At 39.7% G+C, this 16,127-nt stretch overlaps 1 protein-coding gene across 8 annotated transcripts in view; it reads right to left on the bottom strand.

The window, feature by feature from the left end:
* The window catches only part of Nup98 (nucleoporin 98 and 96 precursor), a 90,519-nt gene that overhangs the window by 23,158 nt on the left and 51,234 nt on the right, over window positions 1-16,127 (bottom strand). For all 8 annotated transcript variants that reach the window (XM_052761316.1, XM_052761314.1, XM_052761318.1 and 5 more), the window contains 4 exons: window positions 15,104-15,217; window positions 14,230-14,368; window positions 9,163-9,340; window positions 7,582-7,746 (listed from right to left, as the gene is read on the bottom strand). In XM_052761316.1, coding sequence (XP_052617276.1) covers window positions 7,582-7,746; window positions 9,163-9,340; window positions 14,230-14,368; window positions 15,104-15,217 — 596 coding nt within the window. The remainder of the gene's footprint in view (window positions 1-7,581; window positions 7,747-9,162; window positions 9,341-14,229; window positions 14,369-15,103; window positions 15,218-16,127) is intronic.

Genomic DNA, 16,127 nt, shown 5'->3' with positions numbered 1-16,127 from the left:
CTGGTGCTAGAAAAAGCTAGAAGACGCCTTAGATGCACTGGCACTGGAGTTATAAATGGCTAGGAGCCACCATGTGGGTGCTGGGATCCGAATCTGGGTCTCTCCAGCCCCAAACTTTACATTTCTTGTTCTGCTTTGTTTCTCGAGACAGGGTTTCTCTGTATACCCTGGCTGTCCTGGAACTTGCTTTGTAGACCAGGTTGGACTTGAACTCAGATCTACCTGCCTCTGCCTCCCAAATGTTTGGACTAAAGCCATGCACCACCACTGCCCAGCTATAAGTCAATTTCTAGCTAATAGTTTTGGTTCTGGAATTTAATCTTTTGGGCGACTAGAGTCAGCTGTACAGTGTAGGTGCAATCTTATGTGAGACATGAGGAAGGTCCACACTTAATTTCCCCTAAAAGGATAAACAAGCAACAGTATTACGGACATTTAATCGGGGAATAATCTTTTTATGTTTTAAAGAATCAAAAATTACATTTATGGGGCTGGAGATGGCTCAGTGGTTAAGAACACTGGCTGCTCTTCAGAGGATCTGGGTTCAATTTCCAGCATCCACATGACAGCTCACAACTGTCTGTAACTCCGATTCCAGAGGATCTGAAACCCTCACACAGACAGGCAGGCAAACCACCAATCAGTGCTCATAAAATAAAAACAAATTGTTTTCAAAAGGTTACATTTACATTATAAAGCATTTTAAAGATAAATTATGGCAAAATAATTAACGATGGGCTAAGGAGATGGCTCAGTCAGTACCGTTCGAGGACCTGAGTTTAGATCCCTAACACCAATATAAGAAGTCAGTGACTGTGGGGCACAAGCACAAGGCTCTCTGAAGCATGCTGGCCAGCTAGCCAAATCAAATGGTGAACACCAGGTTCAGTTAGAAACCTTGTCTCAAAGATGTAAAGTGAAGAGTGATAGAGGAAGACACCCATCACCAACCGTTGGTCTCTATACATACCTGTACACGTGTACCACACACATGCATACACACACACACCACACATACAAGATAGCTTATGGTAAAAGGTTAATGCTTATAAAATGGAAGTGCACTATAAATTAACTAGTTCAAAACATATTTGTATCGTATGTCCTAAACACACACACAGAACCTAGTACAGTGTTAACAAGTGACTGCAACAATGTATGGAACATTTTCAAGACAAAAGGTACTATTAAATACTTCTCTTATCAAGCTATAACTTACATATATGATTGCTGCACAAGGTTTGGCTGATTTTTTCATGAGTGGCCTATTTTATGTTACATTTTAAATGAAAGCTGTTATATAGTAAGTCTTTTTTTTTTTAAGATAAGGGTTTCAATGTCACTTAAAAAAATACAAGTTTTGCAGCGGCTGGAGAGATGGCTCAGTGGTTAGAATACTGGCTGATCTTACAGAGAACTCAGGTTTGATTCCTAGCACCCACATGGCAGCTAACACTGGTGGTCTATAACTACAGTTCCCAAGGGATCCAATGCCCTCTTCTGGCCTCTGAAGGTAATGCACACAAGGAGCACAGACAGACACAGGCAAAACATCTAGAAATAAAAACATTTACATTTTTGTACCTTTATTAATTTATTTTGGAGACAATGTCTTACTATGTAGGCCAGGTTGGCCTTGAACACATATCCTGCTGTCTCAGTCTCCCCAGTGCTGAGGCGTTACAGTTATATGTCACCACACTTGGCTAACAAGTTTTATGGACAAAAATACCCACCATTAACCAACATTTTCAATTTCTTCTTTAACTGGACATTTACTATGGCTATTCCTTTATAAGCATTCCTTTAACAATAACCCTTACTCAAAGAATGAGTGTTACCTTTACTAAAAGAATGAGTGTTACCCCATGAACAATTACAAAAAAAACTGCATTAAGGTACAAGGTGTATTGCCACTTAAAATGTGGACATTATCCAAAGACTGCTTTAACAAAACCAGGTAATGTCCCCAAAGCTTAGCTCAGAGGCACAGCACACTCCTGACCTGTTCAAGGACACAGAAGAGTTTGACAACAGGCACTGGCAAACGAAATGACTCCTGAAGGTGGAGCTACGAGCACATCAGACTACTTTCATGCTTTAAAACCGTGGGGATGGGAGCTCAGTGGTAAAGCAGTGGGTCCAGTGAAAATAATCCTGGAATGATGCTCCCATGCTAATAATTATGGGAAAACTGTCACCCCGTAAGTTCCCTTTTCTTTAGACAGGGTCTCACTACGTAGTCCTAACTGCACTGAAACTCACTATGTGGACCAGACTAGCCTCAAACTCAGAGATTTGCTCACCTGTGTCCCAAGTGCTAGGACTAAAGGTTTGAGGTTCCACACCTGGCAACTACAACGCATTTGGGGAGCGATGGTACTGGGAATGAAAGCAAGAACCTTGTGCCATTTGTGCATGCTGTAAGCACATGCTAAGGTGAGTTACACCCTCAGCCGGAGTTCCCTTTCAACAAACATTACGATACTACCCATCCTATCAGCAGGACACCATAGTGGTTTTGGCTTCCACAGTACCTGCTACTTCCTATTTAACATCATGTATCAAAATTTATTATAATTTCTTACATGTTTGATCTGCCAGGCAGTGAAGGCTTGAAAACAGGAATTATGGTAGACTGTTTTCTGTATCTAGTAACAAGCACATCAACTAATTAAGTTCCACATTCAATGAACACATGCTTTGTGCTTTCTACCTAATACAGCATCTGGCACACAGCAAAAAAAGCAACTTACCATAAAAGGACAAGGGCTGAGGACAGCTGGGTGAAGATGGAGGAAGAATGGTACCAACTTACTATACTGCTTAACACAGGGATAACCGTGCACCAAGAAACCCTTACCCACAGCACTTGTGGGCAAAGTGGGAGGATTCTATGAAACACCAGATTAGAGACAAGGTGATCCAGGACACACTGACGAAGAGTGCTGAAGATCGACGTTTTCTGTGTTCCACCTTCCCACACAGCCATTAAAGGTAGATGACATTGCCTGGTGAATGGACAAGTAGGAAGGGAAATACTATACGGCTGAGAAACAGCAACATTCTGGGAATCCCCGTGCATGGACTTTAGTAGAACATACCTAAGAAATTTCAATAAACTATCCTAAAATAAATCTTTTAAGAAATCCTGGCCAGGTGGTGGTAGTGTATGACTTTAATCCCAGCATTCGGGAGGCACAGGCAAGTGGATCTCTGACTTCTAGAAACCCTGTCTTAGATAACAGGTTTTCAATTGTGAACCCTGTCTTAGATAACAGGTTTTTAATTGTGAACCCTATCCTCAGTATTTCAGATTATCATTTTAGAGATAATTTCTATAAGTAATATTTATAATGCACTGTTCTTATATTTAGAAGGAAGCCAAACATCCCGTCTTCAAGAGATTACACTGTAGGAAAAGGAAGTTAAGATGATGCCTAGTCAACTTTTCCCAGTAAATATCTTTCCTTCCCACAGATCTCAGGAGTTGTTTCTCCCCATTCATCCTCAGCTTACAGCATTTTTTATCATTCTGACTTCTGAAAACTAACTTTGAAGAAGTGTCTAGTCTGCTACAATTTCTCTTTCTCTCTTTTTTTCAAGACAGGGTTTCTCTCTGTAGCCTTGGCTATCCTGGAACTCACTCTGTAGATAGACCAGGCTGGCCTCAAATCATAGAGATCTGCCTGCCTCTGTCTCCAGAGAGCTAGGATTAAAGGCATGCACTCAGCAACCGGCAAGCAAGGTTAATTTTTACACTCAAAAGAACCTTCTATATTTAATCAACATGGTCAGGACTTAAATACATACTTTCTTAATTCCAAGGGAAAAGTGAAATAACTCAGGTGTTCTTAAATCTAAAAAAATAAATAAATAAATGGCCAGCCCAAGATCAGATTTTAATATAGTTGATATTATCCTTTCAGCCAATTAATTTGGTCCAATATGACTACTATTGTTGTCGACCTCCAATATAACTTGTCTTCTAACTGTAAAGAGTATTTTCACATAGTTTTGTTTGAAAACTACCTGCCAATAATACTGTGTTCTCTTCAAAAGAAGTTAACACATTAGGGTTTCAAAGGCTTGTGTCTTTTATTTATACACTAAAAAAATTCTGTATGAGGAATAAGTCTTAATTATATTAGCTTATATTTGATGTTTAATAAGAAAATCAATGCCGGACAGTGGTGGTGCACCCCTTTAATTCCAGCACTTGGGAGGCAGAGGCAGGTGGATCTCTGTGAGTTCAAGGCCAGTCTGGTCTACAGAATGAGTTCCAGGGCAGGCTCCAAAGTGACACGGAGAAATCCTGTCTAGGAAAAAGAAAGAAAAAAAATCAACATGTCCATTAATATCTAAAAGAAAATTGTCACTACACACACACACACACACACACACACACTCTCTCTCACTCACTCACTCTTCCATGTTTAGAATAGTGTCCTTTTATTTCAAGTCACAGCATATACAAATCTTATATCCGAAATCCTGAATCCTGATACTTTTTTCCTGGAGTTGGGGGGGGGGGGGGGAGTTTAAAATTGGGATTGGAGAGATGGCTCAGTAGTGAAGAGCACTTACTGCTCTTTCAGGGGACCCAGATTTCCAGTATCGACACGGTGGCTCACAACCATCCATAACACCAGTTCCAGGAAATCTGATGCTTTCAGGTCTTGTACAGGCACAGGAATACAATAGATACACATATATACATGCAGACAAAATATTCATACATAGAAAAAAAAACTTAAATTTTTTTTTTAACATTTCTTTATACATGTTTCTGGGAAAGCTATCTTGACTTGTTGTTATTGAACTCAGGTTCATTTCAATTATAAGGTTGGGGTAAAAGCTCCATCTAAGTCTACCTGAGTGTCAAAGGTTTCAGGTCTTTCTGCTTCAAAATCTGCCCATACATCTCCATCAGCAGAGGAGAATTATTGAAAATTAAGTACGTCTGAACTCCATGGGAGTTCCATGGAACTGACTGAAGTGATGGCTGATCTAAGAACCAATGTCAAGCTCTCCAGACTGTTGATTAGTCGTCTGGAAACTGGAATCTCAAATCAGGAGCTTGAAACTATTAACTACAGAAAACAACTTTCCCACAGTAGCTATAATTTACCTGCAGCCAAGGATGATCTGTCAACATTTTCTCTCACCTAAAAGTTACAGAAGATCATACAAAATGTGTGTTCTGGTTGCTTTGTCATACCTGCTTTTTTAGGAGCAAAGGTAAGGTTTATAGACCCCCTAGAAACAGGGACCTGAGATTACTGGATAAAAATCAGTGTTGTATAAATGTGACCCTTAAAATAAAATACAAACTTTGTTAAACAGCTCAAGAAACAACCTTCCATTTGTGCTATACTTGGAGGGTGGGAGTGGGGTTGAGGGAGTCCTCCATCAGACCTCAGGAGCACCTGATGGAAATCAGCCTCTCTGAGAAGAATGCAACAGCGTGATGTGTGACAATAGCAACTTTGACTCAAGAATGAAAACATGCCATCTGTTCTCAGTGCATTTAGATAGTTCAGGTAGTTTCCTATGCCAAGTAAAGCAACTAATATTAATAATCAGCCAGTCCCTGAAATGTTACCAGGGAATAGGAAGGAGTGTTCCAGAGCCCCATGTTGCTAACACACTAAGAGTAAAGTCTTCATAATGCTGAATGTAAACATGTAAACAAAACATCTTTCTCTTTCTCCCCCCTGCTCACTCACTGCCCATCAACTTCTCTCCCCCATAGTACCCCTGCTCACTGTATTCTATTTGCCCAATCTGAGCCCTTACCAGCCCTGTCTTGGCTAGAACTCATCCTGAGACAGCTTTTGCTCTCAGTTTTGTGATGAGTCTTGCCTACTACACTGTCATTTCAGGAATTTAGATTTTTTTCCCCTAGTGTTTGATTCTGGTGATTAAAGCTGACTACTAAATACCAGTATTACATAAATTTGTTCTGTTTAACTTCAGATGAAGCTTTTTTCCTGCCATATCTTTAATACCTTACATAATATGTTTATCAGCAGGAAGTAAAAAACAAAACAAACAAACAAAAATGCTGTTTGATTCTGTTTTTTGAAAAGATTGAAAAAAATACGGGATAGGAGTCACACAGACACAAAAAAGATGGATAAATAAAAAATAACCATGTTTGCCCAGGCAGAGGCAGGCAGGCAGATCTCTGACTTTACAAAGTGAATTCCAGGACAATCAGGGCTACACAGAGAAACCCTATCTTAAAATAACGGAAAAAAAAAGGGGGGGGGGGGGAGAGCAAAAAACAAAAAACAAAAACCAACCAACCAACCAGACAAACAAAAGAACCACGTTCATTTACAGATTTCTTGAGAATGTCTTACCAAGTTGATCAGGCTGGCCTCAAACTCAGAGATCTGCCTTCCTCTGCCTCCTAAGTCATTTACAGATTTATTAGGAGAGGTTTTTAATGGGATATTTTAAAAAGCACAAATATTATAAAAGTCAGCCAGGCATTGGTGGCGCATGCCTTTAATTCCAGCACTCAGGAAGCCAAGGCAAGCAGATCTCTAGGAGTTTGACAGAGCTAGTGCCAGGACCAGCCAAGGCTACACAGAGAAACCCTGTCTCGAAAAACCAAAAACAACAAAGAAAAAAAAACCTTAAAAGTCAACAGTTCCAACTTTCATGTTTATCATACCCTCCCCTTCCACTCTGTACACATAAATGTGAACACACACAAGATTCTCCAGAAAGTACCTCCCCAGAAATTATTTAATAAATCATAAAAATCACACATCTGAGCAGCTGAAAGAATTATAGCATGGAAAATCCCAAAAGTCCTGCTTTTAGCAGCTGAGAGGTAGAGGGTGTTTTACAAAGTCCCATAAACAACTCTTCTTTGAGGGATTATGTCAGTAAGTTAAAAATATTTCTATAACTTGATTGAGTATAAACAACATCCAAATGAAAGTAAATCTCTTTACCAGTAGGCATTCAATTAATTTACAAACCTTTCCCTGTAAGGACAAAAACTTTATACTGGTTTAACAATACTGAAAAAGGATATGATACAAATATTTGTAATAAACAACACAGTCCCTATTTTCTACACACTAAATAATTTACTTGCTTTTTAAAATTATCTATTTTCATAGAGATTATTAAAATACAGTATCATGGGTTTAATTGAAGTATAAGCCAACAACTTGAGAAAATGAAATTTAAAACTCTTATAGAAAGCTAATCTGACTTTTAAAAAGCAATGGAGGTAAAGATCAAGATCAGACTGCACATCATGAAGTCAATAAAAGTAGGATTGACTTTGCATCAACCCTACACAAGCAAAATGCTATCTCAAGTTGATCACTGATCAAAAAATTACAAGTCCAAACGAGAAAAATTGAGAATTACAATCTGTAGAAGAATGATCGAAACAGCAAGAGAATTCTTTAACTGCTGAGTAAACACTAGCAGCCCGTACCACCTCGGCCTCCCTTGTACTTGTCAGGTCCCAGGGTTGTGCAGCTGAGAAGCTGAGGGACTGCTCTGCCTTCTTTATCACCGTTCCATTCACATTCACTGTCCTTTCTCTACCTGAGGTGGAGCTGCAGGTTTGCCATTAAGAGCCATCTGGAAAGTGGCTGCCTGGCCTGCAGGGGGCAAAGGGGCAGTCTTCAACTTCTTTGAAGTAGTTTTGGGTGGGTGTTCCTCCTCCTCTTCATCAGAATCCTGAAGGCCATATTTAGAAAAATGGGAGACCTAAGAAGAAAAGAAACCCAGCAAAGTTAATTTTTAACAGTGCTCTCTTCCATAATATCTACCTTTGAAAAAACACAAAAGGAAGGTATTAAAACAGTTAAAGCAGGAGCTGGAGAGAGAGCTCAGCAATTCAAAAGTACTAGTTGGTCTTCCAGAGGATCCACATGTCAGCTCCTAAGTGTCTGTAAAACTCTAGCTCCAGGGGACCCAATACCCTGCTCTGCTTCCAAAGGCACAACACATAGAAATAAATACAAATAAATTTTAAATAATTAAAGTAAAGCAAAATGTTAATTAGCGTGTTCCTTTTCTATGATTAGGATGAACCAGGTGTAGTGGTGTGCACCTTTAATCCTAGCACTTCGGAGGCAGAGGCAAGTCGATCTACTTGAGGTTTGAGGCCAGCCTGGTCTACAAAGCCAATTCCAGGACAGCCAGGGCTACACAGAAAAACCCTGACTTGAAAAACCAAAACCAAAAAAAAACCAAACAAAACAATAAGATTAAAATGTAATTATCCATGGTTCCTGACATTTACTACTTAATTGTTCTCTACCTACACAAGGGCTTTCAACCAGCTAAATCATCCAACCAGCCTACAAGAAGAAACTACTGGGTAAGATTATCTAGAACAAGTAACAGCCAACCTTCCCACTTTCAAAAGTGTTTAGAAGTAAAAATGACAAGGTTGGTGAGATGGATGGATGGCTCAGAAGGTAAGGTACCTATTGCCAAGTCTGACAATCTGATTTTGATCCCCGGGACCACGGTACAGAGAATAGACTCCCATAGGTTGTCTACTGACATGGGCTTGTACACTGTGACATTTTCTGTAACCCCCGCCCCCCACCACACACACAAGAATTGTTGCATTTATCAGAGCTAAGGAGACGGCTCAGTTGGTAAAGTGTTTACCATGTAATCATGAGTATCTGAGTCCAGCAGATCCTCCCCCTACCCTAACAAAAAGAAGCTAGGCATAGCCACCATAACTACAACCCTAGCACTGCAGAGGCAGAGACACTTGGGCCTTGATGCTGGCCAGCCAGACTTCCAGGATTAGAGAGCTTCAGGTTCAGCTGTTACTTCAGGTTCTGTTGACTACTTCAAACAAAAAGATGAGTAGGGTGTAGTGGCGTATGCCTTTAATCCTAGCGTTAAGATAGAAGCAGACAGATATCTGTGAGTTCAAGGACAGTGCCTACAAACCCAGCTGCAGGTCAGCCAGGGCTACACAGTGAAACTCTGTCTCACAAAAATAAAAAATGATAAGGTAAAGAGTAACAGAGGAAGATACCTGACATTGATACATACACTCACAAAGTTTTTTTGAAGACCTACTTTACAAAGAGACAAAGATTTCTTATGAATTCATTTCATGAGGCCAAAAGTTGGAACTGGACTAAGTAACTATACCTTAAACACCCAAGAACCAGTTTCAGGTCGGTACTCCTTGAATTGGGCTCCCTGCTTCCTTGAGACTGCTTCCAATCTCCCCTCATAGTTGATATCAGCAAGTCGATCTGGGCTCTTTATTAAACATCGGGATGTTTTATCTGTTGGCCAAACTCCATCCAATGTAACTTCAGCCTTTCTGTGAAGTATAAACAGGCAAAATAGAAATGATTTATATTTACAAATGGAAATGTAACCACTATGGAAGCCTGATGCTTTCCTTAAAAGACTAATAATAGAACTACAATGAATGTGACCCAGTTATACCACTCCTGGTTATATAAATACTTGAAGAACCCTAGGCATACAATAGCCAAGATGTGGTACCAGCCTAGATATCAATCATTGATGAATGGATAAAAGAAGTGGTATATACACAAACCAAATGTTTTTCCCCTCAGATAAAGAAAAAAACATAGTGAGACCCACTATGAGATCTAACTAACACCACTATAAATAGCAAAGGTAGGTCTGAGACTGGGTATGGAGGTTCCTGCCTTCAAGTCCAGCACTCAGGAGAGAGAAGCAGAGGGCAGTCAGGGTTATAGAGTTAGATACTACCTAAAAAAACAAACAAGGGGGATAGAAATGGCTCAGTGGTTAAGATCACTGGGTACTGTAGAGAAAAATTAGAATCACTGTATCTGGGGTAAACATTAGGATGAGACAATTGTTTTCTCTGTATCAAGGGTAAACTTCAGAATGTTTTCCTGAAGTACTTGGACCCTGAAGTGATTGTTCTCTGTTATCTAACAGCTGGTTTTCTCAAGATCACAGCTTTTTCAGGACTTTGGGATGGTCCTGGCACACCAGGAGCATCATGCATTATTAGGTACTGCAAACAATACACTATCAGGACTAAAGTTACAGGAGTGTGATGCTTTCCTTTAGAAAACATAGAGAGTAGACCAGGGGCTTTGGTATGAGGAACTTGTTTTACCCAAAAATCAACTTCTGTGTAACAGTCAATAAATTTCCCTTTTGCACAGCTGTTCAAGGTTCAGCTCCCTAAACTGCCCCTCCCTGCTGCCACAGAGCCTGAATTGCATCTTGGAGTGACTGTCTTTCTTTGACTGTCACACAAAACACAGAACACTGACAGGTACTTTTTCCAGAAGACTCGGGTTCAATTCCCAAAACACATTAGCTGATAACTATCTATAATTCCAGTTCCAGGATATCTCAAACCCCCTTCATGGGGCACTGCATGTATATGATACAAAGACATACATGCAGTCAAAACATTCGTATGGATAAAATAAAAATAAATTTAAACTAAAACCAAATTAATAACAACAACAAACAACAAAATACCAACATAGAGGGAGAGAGGAAGGGAAGGAGGAAGTGAACTATTCTGCAGGTGTTTCAAAACTTGGGTCTTGAGGTTGGAAATGACTCAATGATTAAGAATGCATACTGCAGCCGGGCAGTGCTGGCAGCCCACACCTTTAATCCCAGCACTCGGGAGGCAGAGGCAGGCGGATCTCTGTGAACAGCCAGCCTGGTCTATAGAGCTAGTTCCAGGACAGCTAGGGCTGTTACGGAGAAACTCTGTCTCAAAAAGCCAAAACAAACAAACAAAAACAAAATAACAACAACAAAAGAGTGCATACTGCAGGGGCAAGAAAAATGGCTTAATGGTTAAGAGCACTGGCTACTATTGCAGAGGACCAGGGTTTGCTTCTTAGTACACACATGACAGCTAACAACGGTCTGTAATTCCAGTTCCAAGGGATCTGTCACAGCTTCTTCTAACTGAGAACACCACGTAGGAGTGTAGTGTACAGACATATGTGTAGCCAAAATACCCACACACATAATTATTAAAAAAAAAAAAAAAAAAAAGCACATACTCCCAGCACCCATATCAAGCAGCTCACAACTGCCTGTAATTCCAGATCCAGAGGGAAGTAATGCCTCTGACCTTCTCAGGCACATGCACTCACATAAACAAACTCATAAACACACACGGCTACACTGTTACCTCCAAAGTAGTTAAAGAGCTTAAGACAGCATAACTTCTATCTGAACTAATTCAAAATAGTTCTAAGTAAGACTGCATTCATTTAAAGTGTAATAGTATTACCAGTTATTTACAGTCTGATTTTAGTAACACTGAAGTGTAGGTCACAAATGTGCTACTCTACTTAACAGCCACTGGGCTGGAGATGCAGCTTACAAGAGCCTGCCCAGATGAACATCTTGAGTCCCACAAGAAACAAAAACAATACTTCTTATTCATTAGCTTTTAATAAATTAATATATACTTTTTTTTTTTGGAGACAGGGTTTCTATGTAGCTTTGGCTGTCCTGGAACTCACTCTGTAGACCAGGCTGGCCTTGAACTCACAGAGATCTACCTGGCTCTGCCTCCTGAGTGCTGGGATTAAAGGCGTGAGTCACCACCACCCGGCATAAATTACTCTTTTTATGTGTAGATGTGTTTTGAATATGGTAAATAAAAGTGAATATATATGTCGTAATATATCTTCTATCCATCTCAGGGTTCAGGTGCTATGTCCTCATTTACATGCCTTTTACCTAGGACAGGGATTAGCATATGATTATGTAGATGATTTTAAGGTTACATTTTTATTGTGGCAAAAAAGTTAATATGAAATTTATCATCCTAACTAGTCTAACCAGGTATTTCAGTACTGTTAAGACTATTGAGAGCTGAGGACATGCTGCAGGAGAAGCAGCAAGCAGTGGTGCTAGAGATGAAACTCAGGGCCTCATTCATGCTAAGCACATGTTCTACAACTGAGCTACACCCTCACCCTCTGTTCTGCTTTAATAACAATAACAATGTAATTTGTGTGTGTGTGTGTGTGTGTGTGCGCGCGCGCGCGCGCACACCCGCCATGATGTTCATGTGCAGGTCAGAGGACTTGAATGAGTTTGTCCCCTCTCTTTTCACAGTGTAGGTCCGAAGCATTGAACTTAGGTCATTAGAAGCAGGCACCTTTACCCAGTAAATCATCTCTCAGAGCCTCCGTTCTGCTTTTACTGAACATTTTATTCTAGGCCTCTTATAGCAATAAAAAGTATGTTTAAAAAAAAAAAAGATTGGCCAGGCGGTGGTGGCGCACGCCTTTAATCCCAGCACTCGGGAGGCAGAGCCAGGTGAATTTCTGTGAGTTCGAGGCCAGCCTGGGCTACCAAGTGAGTTCCAGGAAAGGCGCAAAGCTACACAGAGAAACCCTGTCTCAAAAAAAACCAAAACCAAAAACAAAAAAAAAAAAGATTATTCACATTGCTGGGCAACCTATTTCCAAAATGGTCTTGTAAACCTGAAACTCCGTATCTACTAGCTATGGTCTGTGTACTCCTTAAAGCTTCATGTGCTGAAATCTTCCTCAGAAGGTAGTCAAAAGGGGACACTTGGACTTCTGGGAAGAGTTCTGACAGAATCATTACAGTGGAGCTCTCTTAACTGAATCCTTTTGTCTTTATAAGGAAGAGAGAAAGCAGGTGGTTACACATTCATACCTGTACTTCCTGTCTCTTGCCATGTGGTACCCTATACTTCCTCAGGACTGGTTAGAAAACCATCAAATGTAGCTACTTGATCTTGGACCCTCCAAACAAGCATTCTTTTCTCAAGACTCAATTTATATATTGTGTTATTAGCAATGGAAAATTGATACAGCAATTAATTCCCCATTTCTCTTTCCCCGTAGTTCCTTGTAATTACCATTCTACTTTGTTTCTATTAACAGTATTTATCTTCTTGTGACTGTTTATTTCACTTAGTATAATATTAAGGTTCATCCATACTAAATGTGTCAGAATTTCCTCCTTTTTGCTATTTCTGTTTTTAGAAAAAGGTTCTTGTTATATTCTTTCCCCCTACCCCCAAAACAGGGTTTCTAAGTGTAGCATTGGCTACCCTGGAATTCAGAGATTTGCCTGTCTCTGTCCCGAGTCCTGGGATTAAAAGAAAAAGGTTCTTGTTATAGCCCCAGATACACTGCAAATCCCAAGCTGGCCTCAGGATCTTTCTGATTCCAAATTACCTCCTTTCTTTATAAGGCTGAATTATAATTCCTTGTACGTACATGCCACACTTTATCGATTCATCCATTAACATTCTTAGCAGTCAAAAAAATTAAACGCAACCTATGAATCATGAACACACGTAAAATATTTCATGATCCTACTGTCAATCTTTTTCTAAAAAAGATTATTTTGTTTTGCCTTCACCTCCTACTCCCAATCCCCATTATTGTCAATTCTTTGGGAAACACAACTCTGTACTAGAGTTCTGCAAATGTGAATTCAATCAACCAATAATCTATTAATTCAGAAGAAGATGGGTGTAGTAGCACACAACTATAATTACAGCACTCTGGAGGCTAAAGCAGGACTACCACAAATCGAGGCCAGGCTGGGGTACATTTTGAATTCAAGACCATACAGGGCTGTAGTGTGAGACCTTGTCTAAGCCCCACCCCAAGCAATATATGGCAATAAAATGCCTAAGACAAAGCAAAGGTTAAAATCTCACAGTAAAATAGTTAAGTGAATGCCGGCCGGTGGTGGCGCACGCCTTTAATCCCAGCACTTGGGAGGCAGAGCCAGGAGGATCTCTGTGAGTTCGAGGCCAGCCTGGTCTACAGAGCGAGATCCAGGACAGGCACCAAAACTACAAGGAGAAACCCTGTCTCGAAACCCTCCCCCCAAAAAAAAACCCCAAAAAAGTTAAGTGAACAAGAGGAAATATAGAAAACAAACAAACACCTTTTTGGGGTTGGTGCTCACTGGCAAATTGACTACTCTGGTTTGATCCCTAGCTCTGAAAAGCAAAATTAAACCAAATCAAAAGAAAATTTCCAGTGCTGAAAGTTCCTGAAGCAGCACCTGGACATTACTGTTAGGGAAAAGGTATGAGTCCTAAAGTCACAGTATATCATTACCACGTATACATTCAAATAAAAGTAGAGAAACAATTATACTTTATAGCAAGTTTATAGAAAAATAAACCAATAGTTTGCTATTTTCAATATGTAATTAAATTCATACCTATTTAGCCCTTCACCCACAGGTGGCTTTTGGTTATCATCTACATAGACAATAACTTCTTTCCTTCGGATATGCACAATATCATCCAAATTTAGATTTGTCAAATTCACATCTCCTTCGAAATAGATTGAGCCATACCCTAAAATTCAGAGCAAATAGTTAAAAAGACCTTATATAAAAGGAGCAAACCTTTTAATCTGTAGTGATTAGCAAGAAGAATACGCATCCTGTAATATCAGTATTTTAAACCTTCCAGAAATTCATCAAGTGGCTTCCTACCTCCTGAATATGGCAAGAATGGAGAAAGAGGAATGGCATTACATTTTTATCAGATGTATACCTCCACTTTACATTTTTGCTAGCCTCAAATCTTCCCAAGTATCTGCAGTGTTGCTCTATAAACAACTTGGTTCCTAGTCTGCTAGGTAAATTAAAATACTTGAGCCCTTTTAAAATACAGTATCACAAAGTAAATTTGTTCAAAGAAAATTGTAACAATTAATAGTACGAAACTGAACCAAAGTATTAAAATTAATATACCTTAGAAGTTTTTCTGTTTTGAGCTGAGGACTGAACCCAGGGTCTAGCAAGCGCTCTACCACCAAGCTAAATCCCCAACTCCAACCTTAAAGTTTTTTTAATTCTGAAGAATTATAATGAAACAAATAATTATAAGACTCAAACAGGTATGTCTAAGCCCCCAAATGTTACACAGTTCTAGTTTTCTTTGTTCTGTTACTTGTCAATGTTTCTAATCTTCAAAGTCAAGGAGGAACTAAATACAGGAAAAAACAGACCCTAAAATCAAGTGCTGCCCTTAATTACAAAAGATGCAATCTCTGAATTACATACTCACTCCTAAACTCACACCTACCTTTACGACCAATGGTGAAGTCAGAAACAATGCATTCTCCCTTTTCATTGGTAATTTTAGCAAGGTCATCCATAGATGGAATTGTATAGTAACCAACTTTTGTGAGAACAATGCCTGTGACCAAAAGTCAGAAAATATTGTGATTATCCTGGGTAGAACAGTTCTTAGTAATATTCATTTTACTTTCATATAAAAAGTGTTTCTATCGCCTGGCAATGTTAGTACACACCTTTAATCCCAAAACTCAGGAGGCAGAGGCAGGTGGATCTTCAAGTAAAATCAACCTGTTCTACACAGAGAAACTCTGTCTCCCAAAAAAAACAAAAAACAAAAAACAAACGAACAAAAAACAAAAGAACAAACACACAAAAAACAAAAACAAAATAAAGCAAAAAAAAATTCCATGAAACAAGTTTGGGTTTTTGTTTTGATTTTTCTTGAGACTGGGTCTCATGCATCACAGTCTGGCCTTCAAGTTACTATGAAGCTGAGACCCTGAGTCTCTGAGCCTCCTGTCTCCACCTACTGAGTGCTGAACTTAGGATGCAGACACAGAAGGATCACTGAAAGTTCTGAGAAAGCACAAGCAAAACTCCTACTCTATCCCCACCATAAAAGAAAAACAAGCCAGGCAGTGATGGTGCACGCCTTTAGTCCCAGCACTCGGGAGGCAGAGCCAGGTGATCTCTGTGAGTTTGAGGTCAGCCTGGTCTACAGAGCAAGATCCAGCACAGGCACCAAAACTACACAGAGAAACCCTGTCTTGAAACCGCCCCCCGCAAAAAAACAAAAACAAAAACATTTAAAATGTAATGAAGTCTACTTAACTTTGCTTAACCTAAAATTTATAGATTTTATTTACTATAGAGCCCTCTTTTTAATGGGTACATACTACAATATGGTAGGTAGTCGACAGACCACACTACACTTGAATTTAAAGTTAGGTAGACAGGATATAAAAAGTGAGCTCTTGGGCTGGAGAGATGGCTTAGGGGTTAAGAGTGCTGACTATTCTTCCAGAGTA

The sequence above is a fragment of the Peromyscus californicus genome, unplaced genomic scaffold (assembly GCF_007827085.1).
Source record: "Peromyscus californicus insignis strain IS unplaced genomic scaffold, ASM782708v3 Scaffold_4__1_contigs__length_199733344, whole genome shotgun sequence".
NCBI lineage: Eukaryota > Metazoa > Chordata > Mammalia > Rodentia > Cricetidae > Peromyscus > Peromyscus californicus.
The sequence above is the reverse complement of the archived record's forward strand: the minus strand, read 5'-3'. Positions and strand labels throughout refer to the sequence as shown.